This window comes from Dipodomys ordii, unplaced genomic scaffold (genome assembly GCF_000151885.1).
Source record: "Dipodomys ordii isolate 6190 unplaced genomic scaffold, Dord_2.0 Scaffold12, whole genome shotgun sequence".
In the NCBI taxonomy this organism is placed as follows: Eukaryota; Metazoa; Chordata; class Mammalia; order Rodentia; family Heteromyidae; genus Dipodomys; species Dipodomys ordii.
The window spans coordinates 7915694-7933460 of NW_012267228.1; the positions used below are offsets into that span (position 1 = coordinate 7915694).

The following is a 17767-nucleotide window of genomic DNA, read 5'->3' on the forward strand; positions in this document are numbered from 1 at the left end:
CCATAATCCTGCTTAATTCAATGTAACATCTTGATGGACTGACCTGACAAAATACCATTTTGTTGCTGAAAATGTACCTTCAAACCTGCTCATTTCTTTTTCAAGCTGAGAAGAATCATAAAGATGTTTTTCCAGCAAGCATTAAAACAAGAATGGTTCTCCTTTGTCCTGCAGTGATTGTCTACTGGATTATTTATGAAATGCTCAGTCAGGTTCATGTTGTTGAAAGATCAGTGTTGATCATTTGTTCTGTTCTGGCTGGTACAGCCCTGGTAGCCCTCTACTGGGTACTTAATGTGTTTTATCCATCTCCAAACTCTTCATGTCCCAACTAGCACCCGTGTTCCAAGACAATATCATCCTTCACCTGTTTTCTAGGACAGAAAATCTCTAGAGAAAGGGCTGTATGCACTTAAGTTTTGTGGAGTGATCACAGTTGTTTGATTGTTCAGTTTTATGAGTCAAATCTCAATTTCCAAATGCCATTTCTCTTTCAGTATTAATATATTTGGCCCTTAATCTAATTGATCCTTGTGCCTCTACTTCTAAGGATCAAATATGGTAAAGGTAATATTTTTACTCTTGGAAGATGGGAATTTTTTTTAATACAGAGATATTCCTATTTAAGTTCCTTGACTTAAATCTATATAGTCACAAAACACTGACATGGTATCTACTAGTAAGGTATGAAGTAATATTCAAGAAAGAAGCTGGTTAGTTGAGGCTATTAGTAATTAACTAGAATGCTTATTACTTTTTGGCCCAATTAAATACATGAAAATATTTTCACAAACACAAAAAAGAGAAAAAGAATAGAACTATGATCTCTTCCCTATGTTGGAAATGAACTGTATATCTGTGGGGGGGGGACTTGGAAGGGGAAAAACTGGGAGAAAATGAGGAAGGGGGTAACCTGCTCAAAAACAAGTGTACTCCTTCTCTGACCTATGTAAATGTAACCATGGTGTACATCACCTTTACAATAACATTTAAATTTAAAAAATGATCTCTTCAAATTTACCTCTGAAAGTTTTATAAACTAAATGATCTTAGGATATTCGGGAGTAATTGCAATTGATTAAAGTTGATGAGTCTGTTTCTAAATTCTATGAACTGACATTTGTTATAATTACAAAATAGCTTTAATCTACTTCTTCTTAGAGCTAGAAGAAGAATTAAGGTAGAATGTATGTAGCTACTGTTCTTAATGAACTCTTCTTGCGCACCATGTCAGCAATGCCAATATAAGCTAATTTAAGACATTTGGACCCAGTTCTGTAAGGTCTAGAATTCTATGACTAATAAGGGATGTTTGTTACTTTAGTAAACATTTTATTTTTGCTCCTAAGTATATAGTTCTCAACATCTTGACATTAAGAAGTACATCCAGGAAACACCCAAGTTTTTTAGAGTTAACAGAAGAAAATTCAATCAAGGAATGGGTTGGTAACATCACAGAATAGACTTAACCAATTTTAGAGATAATTGTCCATAGGAATATTCATGTCTCTTCTTCCCTTATCTGATGGGGGGGGATGATTTAGCCTTCTAGACATGCAAGGCCCTGATTGCTTTTTTTCTGATTCTTTCTTTGATGACCTGACAGTCATAAATGGAACAAGCAAGTGGTATAGTAAGGACAAATATTTCTAGTGGCTTCTCCTCCTAAACATGAAACATTCTACCATACTATTGGGTTAGATAATTAATAACAAGTTGTCCCTGATCAATGGATGAAAGAGGGGGTTTAATGAGGGCAGGGAAGCATTCCCATGCAAACGATTTCCCATTATTCTATACTAATTAGATCTCTAATGTACTATGCTCGCCTATGATTGGCAAAGTGGAGAGAGAAGAAGGGGAGGAATTGGCTGATGACATTTTAGATAAAAGAGGCCAGGTTCATATCTTTCTAAGGAACATGGCAAAGTCAAGGAGCATCAAAGCAGATTTCCTTAACAATACTTAGTATGTGGTTTCTGTTGTTACCTTCTTTCTTTAATCTATCACCAAATGCTACCATTTCCTCACTGAATCACGATAGACACCCATTGAAGGAAATATACACAGTTCTGTTCCCAAGAAGTGGAACTGAGGATTCATCTTATATTAAAATTATATCACAAAGAGTGTTTGATTTTTTTTTTTTGTCATGGGGCTTGAACTCTGGGCCTGAGTGCTGTCCCTCAGCTCTTCAGCTCCAGGCAAGCACTCTACCACTTGAGCTATGATGCCACTTCCAGTTTTTCTGATGGTTTATTGGAGATAAGAGTGTCATAGACTTTCCTGCCCGGGATAGCTTTGAACCACGATCCTCAGATCTCAGCCTCCTGAATAGCTCGGATTTCAGGAGTGAGCCACCGGCACCTGGCCACAAAGAGTGGTTTTAACCACATTTGACCAATCTCCAACCTTCTTGAGGAATGGCATAGTAACTGTATTTTAATGTTACCTCTAGGGTTCCAAGTCCATTGTCCTAATGGTGACATAACCTCTTCTGGACAATGCATCTCCATTAAGGTCTGTCTTAATTTATTGGATACCTAGGTTTAAAAATAAATGTGTAGGTGGTAAGTGATGGTGGCTCATGCCTGTAATCCTAGTGATTCAAGAGCCTGAGATCTAAGAATCATGGTTCAAAGTCAACCTGGATAGGAAAGTCTGTGAGACTCTTACCTTGAAGTAACTACCAGAAAACCAGAAGTGGAGTTGTGGCTCAAAGTGGCAGAGTGCTAGCCTTGAGCATAAAAGCTCAAGGAGAGCACTTTGAGTTCAAACCCCAAGGTTGATAAATGTGTGTGTGTGTGTGTGTGTGTGTGTGTGTGTGTGTGTGTGTGGTGATATAATATCTCTCAGGCAAAGTGTTCTCATGAGATGTCAAATGGATCATCACAGGCCATCTAATATCAGTGATGGCCAAGCCACAAAAACTCATGATTCTAAGGCCATCATTCATTATTTGTTATTTAAATGTTTTTAAACGTAGGACTCTAGTTGGGCACCTTTTCTAATTACACAATCACACACACACACACACACACACACAAACACATATACACACAGAGAAAGAGACACTGGAATGCTGGGCCTTCCTTCACTTACATAGGTACATTTAACTGAGATTTTGTTATGACCAGGAAGAGGATATAACACTTTGAGTGGGATTCCTTTGTTTCATTTATTTGATGATATTGGAGTTTGAACTCAGGGCCAAGAGCTCTACCACTTGGGTAATGTATTCAGTTTAGGAAAGGCAAGAATAATCTTGTATTGGGTAAGAAGTTAGGCAGCATCTTAGCTTGCTACAATTTGACTGTTTTAAAGATTATTCTGAGCACAGAGGGTGCCAACATTTAGCACAGTAAGACTGGTCCTGGCTCACTGATCTGCTGGCACCATTTAAAGTAAATTTGAACCCAGATGAGTCTGATTCTGAAGGCAACATTTTATGTTGGAGACTGAACAGGTATGGGAAGATAGAAACAGAAGCCAGATGAAGAAATGGGGCAGAGAGAAATTACATAATTTGCCCAAGACCACATAGTAGGTTAATAGAGCTATGGTGCCTACTTTCATGTATTTATCTCTGTCCTTTATAGAATACAAAATGGCCCATTTGAAATAACCACATCGTGTATGGGAAGGTCTGATGGATTCCTATTGGGCTCTATTATAATCCATGTGGTTAGATGCCCACATGAAATCAAACTTACGGAGAAGTTTGCAGGTAATGTTTTCCTGGGATAAGACTTGATTTTATAATTTAGGGACATAAGTTTTCTAGTCTGGCTTTATAATAAAGGTACCTAGGGTACTTTTAAAACTACCAATAATACCAGTGAGAATTCTCACTTCCATGACATTCAGATTTATATGACCCAATGTAGAGTTCAATGACCACTGGTACAGAGAGTAAAATACATGCTTCTACTCTTCTTCAAAAGAGGATGTATCCTCAACCCTAGCAACTTCTAATCCTGCTATAGCCTAGTGCATACCCCATGTAATCTCTTTGCTTCAGTCATTTTACCTTGAAAATACATATAATTACTTCTTATAGGATTATTGTAAGAATCAAAAGATATTGGAATGTAACCTAAAGAAAAAGCAAGCATCATAAACAACATAAAGAACTCTACAGATTCTGTCATGAGATCCCTGGTTCTAAGGACCTGTGAGTGGAATCCAACTTTAATGGGTATGTGTTATAAAAGCTCTAACAAAAGAAATTCTACCTAGTTTGTCCAAAATCCATAGTAATAAAAAATGAAAAAAAAGCCTTTAGAATCAGAATGGTTTTTCTTTACCTTTTTAGCTTCTGTGAAAATATATTTTGCTGACAATATTTTAGGAAGAGCTTACCAAATATAAATTGCTATTTCTGAGCACAAATAACTGAGATAGGCTAATCTTGGTGTTGATTTCTCTTGGACTTGCACCTTTTTTTGTTTTGTTTCAGTTATCTTTTTCTAAAAGGGTCTTCCATTTATTCTTGAGCTGGCCTGGACCATAATCCTCCCATTTGCCTGGTATAATAGACCAGTGTCTCTCCACCAAGCTTTAAATCAGATAGGAATCTCAAAAACTTTCTACCTGGGCTGACTTCAAACACGGATCCTCCTGATTATCTCCTTCAGAGTTGCTTGCATTACAGGCATGGTCCCCCATGACTGGTATAAATATAAATTTGACAATGAGGAGCATTCAAATCTCTTCTACTTGGGTAATGTGCAAATCAAAGCAATCCATCTTTAGCTGTGCTGGATCTGGGCTGATTTTATAGCTGGTCAAAGTGACCAGATCTAAAATCTAGTAAAACCTGGATTTAACTAGAGTTTTGTATAAGTACCTATATCTATCTGGGGACCCCAGATCAGATCCACTGAAACAGGATAGTTCCCTGGGGAAAGGCTGGGCACCTATAGTATCAATAGTTTATACCAATGATTCTAAAGTGTTTGCCTGCCACTGATCACAGGTAGGATAGGAATCAAAGGTAGAATTCAGGGCTTCTCAAAACTCAATATATATATATATATGGTCAGTGGGAGATCTGATTAAAAGCAAGATCTGATGTAGTTTGGCCCTAGGTAAAGTCTGAGATTGTGCCTTAAAAAAAAAAAAACAACCATTCCCAGGTATGATTGCTATTGCTGGTCCCTGCTCCACCTTTTGAGCAGTGACAGATTCAAGGAAGGTCTGAAGGGCCACTTCCCTCGATGGACAGTTTGTAAGGCTTTCCAAGGATAAATAATCTTGTCACTAAATGCACTGGAAGAAGTAAGGGAGTAACTCACTTTCATTCCTTCTTAATGAGAGCTTAGCTAAAGGTTACGAATTGCTGGTGTCAAAAGACCCAGGAGGTGGTGGAAAGCAGAGAGCACATTCTGGAAGTCATCATCTCTATTTGCAATGGGAAGGGACACCAAGAACAATCAAAGTCCATGAGAGTGCTTTGCATTTATTTCCTAATCTCTGTTAAAAAGGTTTGGTAAAATCTTCTTGATAAGATCAGCCCTGTGACTTCATATCTGTAAACTGAGAGGTGATAAAGGTGCTAGACTCTTTGCCTGGAGAATGCTGGGAATCGCTGCTTTGCAAAACAGATGAAGTGCTACTCACTTCTATAGTGCCCCAAGAAGCTCTGACACTGCACAGTTTTCGAACTAGGACACGCAGCATTCCTGACAATGGATCTCATGCCATTACTGAGTACCCCGCAGATATAATAGAAGGCTGACTCATTTCCTCCCCTCTGTGTGATCTGTTACAATTGAAACTGGGATGCCATATGCTGGATCTAAACTGCTCAGTGGGTCCAGGAGCTCATAGTGAGTCTGCCAGGTTTGGGGTGATACACAGCCTGGAAAAGCAGTCCGAGAATCACTGCGGTAGAGTTTTGCAATGGAAGTTTTTCAATCACTGACAGGATTTCATCAAATAATCACTGGCTCCACTACCGGGGCCTGATAGGTGTCTGAGACACTCTTACAACCTTGAAGATCAGCTTTGTTGTTTTCTTGGAAATTTCCTTGCTGTGCCTGCCTAGCTCATAGGGGTACTGAGTACATGATTTCTAATAGAGCCCATGATGAGGATATTTATTTCCTTGTCTTTCACCATCAAGATTGTCAGGAATGTCAGATTTCAGAGCTGCTGGCTGCTGCCAGCAGAGACAAGTACATTTCAGCAGACGTCTACAGAAAGTTTTAATAAATTTTCCCATGGGAACAGAAAGGGGTCAGATACCTTATAGCGTAGGCAGGGCAGCTTTAACTTTATGTGTTCTGCCTTTTCTGAAGCTATTATCTTGCTAGTCAGGCATGGTGCATTTAAAATACAGCCCCTAGAAGAATCATTAATCTGTTACAGAGACTTACTGCTCTGAAAATTAGCAAAATCTTCTATTTTTATTTTGATCAGATTTTTGTCACTAGAAGAGAAGCATCAATCTGAGTAAATTTTACCTGAACAAAAATATATCTCCATGGTTTAGTGTTTTCCCCATATAAAGGACAGACTTTCAAGGGTGAAGACTTACTTGATAAAGAAGATGGTTGGTCTTTCTTGAGTTATATTTGTGTCATGACAGGACTCAAGTGGACCTGAGGGGACTTTTTATTTCCTTCCATATCTCTTATTTCAGAATGAAGCAGAGAGATGTGAAAATATGTGTCCAGGCCCCCAATTCTTTTCTGGACTCCAGTTTTAGTACTGATGATACTAACTTGCAGGAGTAAACTAAAGAGTAAACTTGTTTCTGAACCTAAAACCTCAAAGGCGCAACTTGTGTTCTTCGTAGACTTCAAAAGTCAGAAATCCTAATCATTTTGTGTCCTCGATTCAGGACATGGGTGGCTGCCCCTTCCACCTGCTTTTGTGTATGTGTGCTTGAAGTGTGACCCTTTTAACTATTTTGTGGATAAGGTATTTGCTGCTGGAACTGTTAGGTGGGACACAGATAAAAAAGGAAGTTACAACTTTTGGATATAAGACAAAACTATATGGGTGTTCTTCAAATTTTTTAAATTTGCAAAGTTTGCTCTTACCATCATGCATGAAGTCAAATGAAAAAAAAAATCAAGGCAACAAACTGAATGTCAGCTTCAATGATCAAGAAGAGGAGTTGATCAATCTTTCCAGCACAAATCTTTGAGAAATCCTAATAAATACCACTACTAATTAAATCTCCATACTACTGAATGCTTTATGTGCTGTTATAGTTGCCCTCTGATTAACCTAGCTTCATTTCAGAGATACTGAAAATTGCCTACATAATACCTCTCCATATTCTCACCTTTCCAAGTCTCATTGCTACATATCCTCCCCTGGTAACAAAACCACACAACCACAATACTGATCAGGGCCTGACCTGTCTCCATAAACCATTTGATTTTTCAGTCTCCTTACTTCTGGGGTGATCCATACAATGACAGTAGAGTCCTCAGACAAAGCAAACATTCCATAACAAATATCGAACCTGACCTAAACAATTCAGCCTTAGCCATACCGCCATGCAAGGTCTCAGAAGTAAACAAAGAGCTGAGTCCTGGAAGATATCATTAAGATGGTTAGCCAGGCACCGGTGGCTCACGCCTGTAATCCTAGCAACTCAGGAGACTAAGATTTGAGGATCATGGTTCAAAGCCAGACTAGGCAGGAAAGTCTGTAAGACTCTTATCTCTAATTAACCACCAGAAAACCATAAGTGATGCTGTGGCTCCAAGTGGTAGAATGCTAGCCTTGAGTGAAAGAACTTAGGGACAATGCCCTGAGTTCCAATCCTCCAAAAAAAAAAAGAATTTATGTTTAACGTTTGGGGTATAGCCTAGTGTTTGCTTGTTAACTATATCTAAGATCCTGATTCTATTCCTACCAGTACCCCATCATGGAGAAAACAACAATAAATAAATGGTGCACAGCTGTTGACTGCATACATTTGATACTCATGCATGTGAGAAGATTCAATTCTAATCGACTCGAGCCAAAGTTAATTGAGCTTTCTAGTTCTTTGCAGTGAAACACATACCAAACGAATCTAGTTGTTATGATGAGTGAAGGATTCAGTGGTGAGAGGACTTCGGTTCTTTTTATCTGATCATGTTATTGCAATCAATTAGAAATATGCCATTACTTTTCTTCATAAGTTCCTGGCACAAAACTCCTAAAGCCATAATTTCTTGGGTAAGACAAAATAAAAAGAGGCTCTCCTATTTCCTTCCCCCTCATAATCCTTGATTATGCTAATGAGGTGACCCCAGGTTGGCTCCCAAATAGCTTGGATTCATCTATTTGCCAGATGAGTCAGTCATATGATTAGACACTTCCAACTTTCTCTTCTTTTCCTCCACCCATCTTCTACCTCTGGAGAAGGGATAGGGACTGGCATTGAGTTCAATCCTCAGGGGCAATGATTCATAGTTATGTCTACATAATGAACTCTCCATTTAATTGTACATGTTTCAAGGTTTGGAAAGATTTCAGGTTCATGAATGCATCAATGTGATAAGAAGCAATGCATCAGCTAGGCACTGGTGGCTCACGCCTGTCATCCTAGCTACTCAGAAGGCTGAGATCTAAGAATCATGGTTCAAAGCCAGCCAGGGCAGGAAAGTCTGTGAGACTCTTATCTCTAATTAACCACCAGAAAACTGGAAGTGGCACTGTGGCTCAAGTGGTAGAGTACTAGGCCTTGAGCTGAAGAGCTGAGGGACAGCGCCCAGGCCCAGAGTTCAAGTCCCACGACCGACAATAAAAAAAAAAGCAGCAGCAGCAGCAATGCACCCCACTTCCACGGGGACAGAAGCCCCTGCCTTAGCATACTCTGCACCTCACCTTTTATATCTCTTTATCCGCTATTCATATTTATGGATTGGAATATAGTAAATTAACATTTTTCCTCTTATTGGGTCATTTTACAAAATTACTGAACCTAGTACGGATGGCTGGTCAAAAGCATGGAAGTTCAGGGTACTTGGTACCTGAAGTAGGGTGTTTTTTTGTTTTGTTTTGTTTTTTGTTATTGGGCCTTTGCTCAGGGGGGCATCTGACACTAATTCTGAACATTAGTGTCAGGATAGAATGGAGTCAATGGACATTTAGATGGTGTCCAGAGGGTTAGGGGCTTGTTGAATGGAGTGGTAAAAGATATACACTTGGTGTCAGAAGTGTTGTGAGCAGATATATTCACAGACTCCTTTCCAGAGATAACACAAAGCAGGGCCTTCTTTGTAAACCCAATTACCCTGCAATAGTCTTGGTAGTTTTAGCTACATTGCTTTATCAAGAACAGGTCCTGATTTCAGTCAACGTGGATGCCTTTCCCCGGACGCCAGGCAGACGGCCATGGGACAGCATGTTCGTACAACTTGATATTTTCTTACTCTAATTAATGGGAGGCTTTCGTTTTGGCTTTTCCTCTACATAGAGGGACTTGGGGAATCTCTAGCAATGGTACTGTCCCCTCAGCCAGTACCAAGAGGGAAAACACACAGCCAGGAAAAAAAAAATCAGGCAGCAAAATGTGCACATGTCAGCGGATGGACAGGTACCTCCTGAATGGGGTGGTGGGCCGCACAGAAGAACCATTCCCTGGCCTCGGCGAACAGACACAGTGCTTCTTGTCCTTGTTTTAAAGTTTTCAAGATCTGTTGGGAGAGACAAAGGAGGACACGTTTAAGCCTTAATGTCCTAAGAGATCATGGGTGATTGCCACTGTTTCAAAGAAGACAGTTACACTGAAAAGCAGCCATGAGAGCATGTATGCCAGAGCAATGGATTTTGACTGATATTGACAGCATTTGCCCAGTACTGTCTCTTCTTCCTTCCTCCTGTAGCAGCACTTCCATTAGAAGAGCCATTTGCAGTGTGTGTCCATTCAGACTCAAAAAATAACTAAAATTAAATTCCCTTCTAGTGCTCAGTAGTCATGTGCAGGTAGTGGCTACCGCACTCGGCAGCACAGATACAGGACAATCTCTTTGTTCCAGAAAATTCTGCAATTCAGAACCTATAGATCTAAATGAGGAAGCTGAGGTTTCAAGATATCCAGACTTCCTCAAGATCTCTCTAGTGAACTATTAGCTCTCTGATTCTTAGTTCCATTTACTTCACAAATCACTCAATTATATGCAATTATCCCATCTTTCTATATACTCATAGGTGCCTAAAGACGGCATGCTGTCTTCATACATACACAAACATAAAATACATAGATAGACTTGGGCACTACAGTTTTGTACAGATATCTCATCCAAGTTCTGGAATTGCAGGAATAATTAAGAACTGAGAACTGCTTAGCAGATTCTTGGTCTCATGTAGTCCAATCAACTATGGGGTCTAATTGCACACCCAGGTCCACAGCTACACTGTTCACCATAGCCAAGGTATGGAAATGGTCCAGATGCCCCTCAATAGACAAATAGATCAAGAAACTGTGGCATACCTATACACAGTGGAATTTTACTCATCCATTAGGGAGCATGCTATTCCATCATTTGCATAGAAATGGATGGACTTGGAACAAATGGTTATGTGCAGTCACTTAGGGTGAGAGAGACAAAGGACACATGCTGTCTCCCATATATGGATGCAAAATATACAAGTAAACACACATGCAATTATATGCAAATATACAAAAATGTATTAACCAAAATAGGGTATTTTAAGGGGAGAATCCAAATGGTGTAACTCCTAGAAAAACTATTCACAGTCCAACAAAATGAATACCATGAAACTCGTACTCAAAAGGTATGGGGGGAGATCAAGAAGAGGGAGAGTAAAGGGATAACGAGAGGAAGGTACAGAGAGTACAGTCATGAGATTCAGTGCACATCCCATGGAAACAGGAAAATGGAGGGGAGGGACTGGGTTGGGAGAGATGGAAGAGAAACATGAAAGGGATGTCACCCATCAAGAATCATTGCATTCATAAACGATATTGTTGAATGGCAACTCCTTTATACAATTACTTAAAGATAATAAAATATAACTAAAAAGAATCTATACTAGATACTCAGAAGGCTGAGATCTGAGGATTGCTGTCTGAAGCCACCCCAGGCAGGAAAGTCCATGAGAATCTCATCACCACTGAAAAGCACCAAAAAAAAAAAAAGAAAAAAAAAAGCTGTAAGTGGAGCTGTAGCACAAGTGGTTGAGTGCTAGCCTTGTTTTGTACACTCAGGGACAGCACCCATGCCCTGAGTTCAAGCCACAGGACTTACCAAAACAAAAAAAAGAAAGAAAGAAAATAGAAAAGAAAGAAATAGTATTAAGAAATAAGAAGAAAAATAAAAATAATCTAACAACTTTCAACTGTTTTAAGCTTAAAGAACTAGATCTCATGCTTTCCCTTTGAGTTAATAAATTTTAGTCAGTTCTATAAAGTTTGAACAATCAGAATATATCAGACTCATCTAGTATGTGAGAACATATTTATAGAGATGTGTCTTAGTAGCTCATGAAAATGATCCACATCGTAGACCCCTAAACTGCACAGTGAACAGGAAGACTGTAGAGTTAGAAAAATACATCTTCCATTTGCTAGTTGGAGTGAACTTGAGTAAACCTTAATTTAATGAAAAATAAATTGAGAACAAGTATACTTTTTAAAAATTAAGTGTCACAACAAAGACTAAATGAAATACTATTAGAAAGGTACAAGGTTTAGGATCAGGTGTTTCATGTCCAACGGCTTGTTGTTCAATATATGTTTCTGTCCACGCAGTAATGCTCTGATCTAGGCATAGATTTTTAACTATTCATCCAGATTCTAATTACCAGGATCATGATAATATTCCAAGTTTTTATTTTTTGAACTATCTATGTGACTCTGTATTTTCTTTTCTTCTTTTTTTTTGGGGGGGGGGCAATCGTGGGGCCTGAACTCTGGGCCTAGGCACTGTCCCTCAGCTCTTCAGCTCAAGGCTAGTGGCTCCACCACTTGAGCCACAGCGCCACTTCCAGCTTTTTTCTTTTTGCTTATGTGGTGCTGAGGAATTGAACCCAGGGCCTCAGGCATTCAAGGCAAGCACTCTACCACTGAGCCACCTTTCCAGCCCATGTGTATTTTCTAATGCTTCTCCAGCAGTGTTTATAATTTTTATTAGAACACAAAGTAGTATATTTAAAGTCATTTTATCACTAAATCTTTGATATTTGGTAACAATCAGTAACTGTACCTTCATGAATAGAAGACATTACAGAAAATATTCTAGCACAGGTGACGACCACACATATAACAACAACATACACCCATAGAGCCTATTGTGGTCATACTGCGTGCTATGTAATTTTCTTATATAACTCCATTTAGTTACATTACAGCTTGATTTCGCAGTATACCTGTAATATAGTGAAGCCAAGAGAATTTTAGAATGGTCTTTACACTCAGAGGAATTTGGGACAACAATACAAAATCATGTCTTCCTCTCTTGAAAATCACTAAAAAAAAATCTCATGGCTTTCTCACTTACTTAGTGAAGCCTATGACAAAGGACATTCACACAGGTTACTCAACATGCAAGAGACAGAAACAAAGACTATGGGGTTGGAGGTGTGGCTCAGTTGATATGTATCAGGTAGTGAGTTTGAGCCCAGTCTTAGAACAACAAAAAAAATAGGGATCATATAATTGAATTTCATACTGAATGAATGGGCAAGAACATATACTTCATCTATATCACAAGGTGATGAGTTGAAATATTGGTTCTACATTTCCCCCTTTGCTTTTTACTGCGCATAAAACTTTTCTGTGGAGATGTCAAATATTTGATACAAAACATGAAGATGAAGTTGAGCAAGAAGAAAATAAACAGAAACAACTTTATATTCAGAGGCAGGGTTATTGACTTATATTGTAAAAGGCAGTTGAACTATCCTCCTTGGGTTCTCTTTCCGATGGCTTCTTCAGTTGATTACTAAAGACATGGTTGAATCTGTGAATGATGAGGTTAAACACAAGGTATTTATACAAATAATTAGCAAAAGTATATAAAGAATTAATGTCCATGTACTATAATTTCTTGAAACAGCGTCACTGATAAGATAATGTACATACTTAGAAAATAAGCAGTGCTGGTTTTTGTTGATGATTTTGTCAGCATTTTTATGAAACCTTTTCAACAATTATGTGCTAAGGGATACACGATTTTGTGGCAAGTATGTTTTTCTACATTTTTCTGCTCAACCAACTGTCCTTTAGTCTCCTATGGATTATAAAACCACTATTTTGTTGTTTAATCAGCTTAGAAAATAAGACGAAGTGTTTGGGGACTGTCAGCTCATCGACAATCTAGAAGTGGATTGCAGTTCATCCTAGAGGAATGCAGGTGGAAAAGGCTGTAAAGTTGCAATATGGAATCAATAAATAACATGTCTTAAAATAAGAAAATTTTTGCAATTCAGACAATAGAATTAATCAGCAAGTAAATGAAAATATCCTCATACTTTCTCTCTGGATTGTTATTAAGTTTTTAAAGTGGGTGAAGAAGTAGCTTATAATAAATACCTGGATATGCTCTAGAGCAAATAAAATCATGAAGGTACCAGATTATTTGAGGAGTAACAATATTAAATAAGAAAAAAATAATTTATTTAGACCATCATTATGGAAAATGGAAGAGCTAGAACTATTCTCACTGGGATCTCCTGGAAGAAGGTATGAAAAATTCAGCTTCTTTATACAACTCATAAAGATAATAAAATATAACTTAAAGAAGTCCAGTTTTAAAATGTCCCAGAAAGGATAATAACATACATCAGGATTTCATATAAATCCATAGAAACTGGGAGAAAAAGAAAAATGCATTAAATTAGGCACATAATGTATCTATTCTATATGCACATGTTATTTAATATAAGCAAAACAACACAAATTCAATTTTTTCCTGACTTGGATAGAGCTGAATTCCATTAATTCTCACAAGATGGCCTTGGAATAAGAAACTGTCAGCACCACTTTCCTGTGTTATTGCTTCTTCCAATTTTGAAAGAAGCAATCAATAAGGAAATCAATATGAACTTGGGAAAATGGTCAAATGGTGTCTCTTATAAATATGATTTCTATAATGATCTTTACACTATTTGTGAGAAGAAAAGGGCATTTTTGGAGAGTAAATCAAACAACCCATTAGTATGCAACATATTTAAAATCCTGTCTACAATTTTTTTCCCTGTGTAGCTGCCCATGGATATGACTTTTGGAATGTAGAGACTCATACTCAAAATAAATCCCCAATTCTCAAAACCTTATGAGTTGCAAATCCATATTTTTGACATTCTCTCTGTTCAGTGAGAAGCAAGAAACCATTAGTGAGATTGACATGGTTGAATGGATATCTCTGAGGGAACAGCGCTTGGGGAAGACTGCTTAATGGTTTAACAAACTGGCTTTGGAGTCACAAGGACTAGAGTACAAGCTCAGAACTCTTACTCTTTCTTAATCGGTATGATGTGGGTGAATTCCTAAAACTTCCTTCTCTCCGTCTCTGACATCAAGGCAATACTTCCTTAGAGGGCTTTCTCAAGATTAAGTTGATGCATGGGAAGCCTTTAACATGTTGCCTGGTCCACAGTGTATGCCATTGTCATTTTTGAGTATCAAAGGAAAGTTTGTAGAAAGTGAACTCCCTGTTGTAAGAATCAAGGGAGTCCAAACTTCCACCAAATGAAGTGCTACAGTGAGCATAGATACTTAATCATCTGTAGCATGTGACCTACATCTTTATATGACTTATGGTTAAGACACACACACACACACACACACACACACACACACACACACACACACTTCAGATATAGTCTAAGAACTTTTCCTATGATGTTATGGTCTGAAAGAACCTTTAATGTTAAGGAAGAGAAAAATCTGCCCACAAAATTGACATCTAGTTGTCTTTTCTAAAGGACATAAAACACACATATTTTTAAACAACTAGTTTACTGATTACATACATTTAGTTACTTTGCATAAAGTGTTAAAATCATGTTGCATACTGAAAAAAATGAAGATAAACGTCAACTCAAGTACATCCATCAATACATCCATAGGTACTGACATATAAAATAGGGTTTCATGTGTATGCCATTATTTTCCATTCATGAATCAAACATCCAGCACAAATTATTTCAGTTCCTTTTTTGTGCCAAATATTTATATCAGCCACTTTCTCTGTACAACAATTAAGAAAAAGAAACAAAAATACCTAATACTTTTCTAAAGACCTGGTCATCCATAAAATAAGGGACTAAATATTAGGTGTAAGTTTTGACACTGGAAGGGATGAAATCTTTGTACAGGTAACAAAAAGCCTTTTTAATATTCCTAGGCTAATGTACATCTAACTTACAAATGACTCATTCATAGAAATGGCTTCTGACCTGATTCTTTCAAAATTCTCAATGCTCCTACTCTGGATATTACTGTGTAAAGTTTTAGAACCATTCTAAAGTAAAGGGAAAGAACTCCTTGGAGCTCTCCCAAGTACTGATTTTAGCCCTCAATGTCCTTTCTCTAAGTTTCTCTCTCTTTTCTTATCTTGTTTGATCATAACAGATGAGATGCTATCATTCTGGTGCTACTGAGGAATTATAGAAATTTCACTTTAAATCACAAATATCTTAAAGGTATTATTTTGTTATTAGTCTTTTACAGTGTCTTAATTCAACCAGATTTTTAATACTTAACCTGTTGTGAAATAAGGATTTGTAGATAAGAGTTTGAATACCTCTCACTATCGCCACCACCAACAAAAAAGTAGGAAAAAAATCTAGCAGTGAAGTTGTGCGCAAGGCAGAGTAGGGAAAAGCTCAAGAGATACTAATGGCTTAAGAAATAGGAAGAGAAAAACACACAAAGACTGCCAAAGACAAATGTGCTAGGGTCAGCAATGCTGTATTTAGTAATATAGGCGGTTACTCTCCTCGTGGGTTCTTTATGCCATATCACTATAATACCCTTAATTTCCAGGAACTAAGCACAGGCAAGAAGAAGAAAAATAGCATAATCAATATTGCATGTGAAGGAGGCTTCTGTGGGCTACTCTGGCAATGCAATCATTTTTATACATTTTATGTCTTTGGGAGACTAGGAGGCTTAGCTCCATCAAGTTTACATGTACAAAACTGTCTCTCATTTTCCAGGCCTTTATTCATTCAATCCTCGTAACAACTCAGAGGCATTAGCTATTATAGATGCCATTGAGCAGAAGGAGAAATCCAGGTCTCCCAGATGTAGAGACAGAAGAGCTTGAGCAAGAATTAGGGCTATGTTGTCCAAAAAAGAAACGTACTCATTACCTGACTTCTGAGATGGTAAGCTTCCTGCATAACACCTAATAATAACACACACACACACACACACACACACACACACACACACACACACACAAACACACACATTCCCGAGCTTCCTAATCCATTTGGTCATATACTTAGGCTGTATCCTACACTGAGTTAAATAACAGGAACAAGATCTTACTTGTTGATTGTCTTATTCACCCTTTGAGACTTTCACAATTTTTTTTTTTGCCCTTCAACTACTATTTTCTTGACTTAACAAGAAAATAAAGGTTGCTTTGCTGCCCTTTTCTCTGTAAGTGTATGACTTTCTGGATAGCTATTTTTATTTCTCATTTTAGTTCTTTCCCTTCCCTCATTTTTTTGACATTCTCTATTTTATCTAGACCTTTGTGCTATTTAAGAAGCCAAAGAACAACTCAATTTAAAGTGTTTGTGTTTCCCTGTGTGCTCCATCAAAATGTGCTCCTACCTAATTCACGAGGTGACTGCGATTAGTGCGCGATGGCGTTGTAAATAATGTTATTCTCCTTGGAGACAGGTGCCCTAAAATACCAGCGATTATTACTAGCATTTTTCTCTACAGGAACTCATCTCTTTTCACGTATCACCCTGACTCAGGAGTGTTAAGGGCTGGGCAGCTGCATTTTCTATTTTTGGTTTCCAACTTATACAACACAAAGACAAACAAAGGCACTGGAAAATTTGGCCTAGTAATATATATGCACATACGTATATACACATGTATATATATATATGCACATACATATACACACATATGTATATACATTCACTACACACATCTATGCATAAATACACATATATACACATACCATTCACATATATGCACATATATATATATATATATATATACATACATAGACATATAGACTCTTCATTGTGTTCTATACAAGCCTTTGGGATTCTATGTCATCAGCCTTCTTCTTTGTAAACCTTCCCTCCCTATTTATGTCGTAACAACCATGCTTTATACCTCTGTCTCAGGACCTTTGTACTCACTGTTGCTTTTGCTTCAGATTTTCTTTCCCCATTTTTTTTATTCCTCTCATTTCATTCTTCAGGAGTCAACTCAACATTGTCTCCTTACATTAGCCTTTCCTGAGTGTTTACCTAAATGGATAGCAACTGGGTTCTAGTCAATTTATCTCATCTTCTCTTGATTTCCTCCTTCATAGCAACCATCGTAATCATCAGTGCAATGACATTGGTCATTTATTTGTTTCTTCACTGAGTTTCTCCCCTCCTTCCCCCCAGAAGAAGTCAATGGAGGGCAGGGATGTTCGCTCAGCTCTATAAGGCTGCAGTACAATGCCCAGCATGGTGTGGGATTTGTGTCTAGATTTTTGCGCAGAGGTGGTGGTCAGCCAGGCACACTGGGCTAGGATCCTTTTTCTCATATTTGTCAACATAGCACATAGGTTTCCATTGTTTTGGCCAAAAAAGACCTTTGGTG

The 17767-nt window shown here is 38.0% G+C and overlaps 1 protein-coding gene across 2 annotated transcripts in view; it reads right to left on the minus strand.

The window, feature by feature from the left end:
• Cntn4 (contactin 4) overlaps positions 1-17767 on the minus strand; it is a 456937-nt gene that overhangs the window by 197733 nt on the left and 241437 nt on the right. For both annotated transcript variants that reach the window (XM_013010395.1, XM_013010396.1), the window contains one exon: positions 9552-9647. In XM_013010395.1, coding sequence (XP_012865849.1) covers positions 9552-9647 — 96 coding nt within the window. The remainder of the gene's footprint in view (positions 1-9551; positions 9648-17767) is intronic.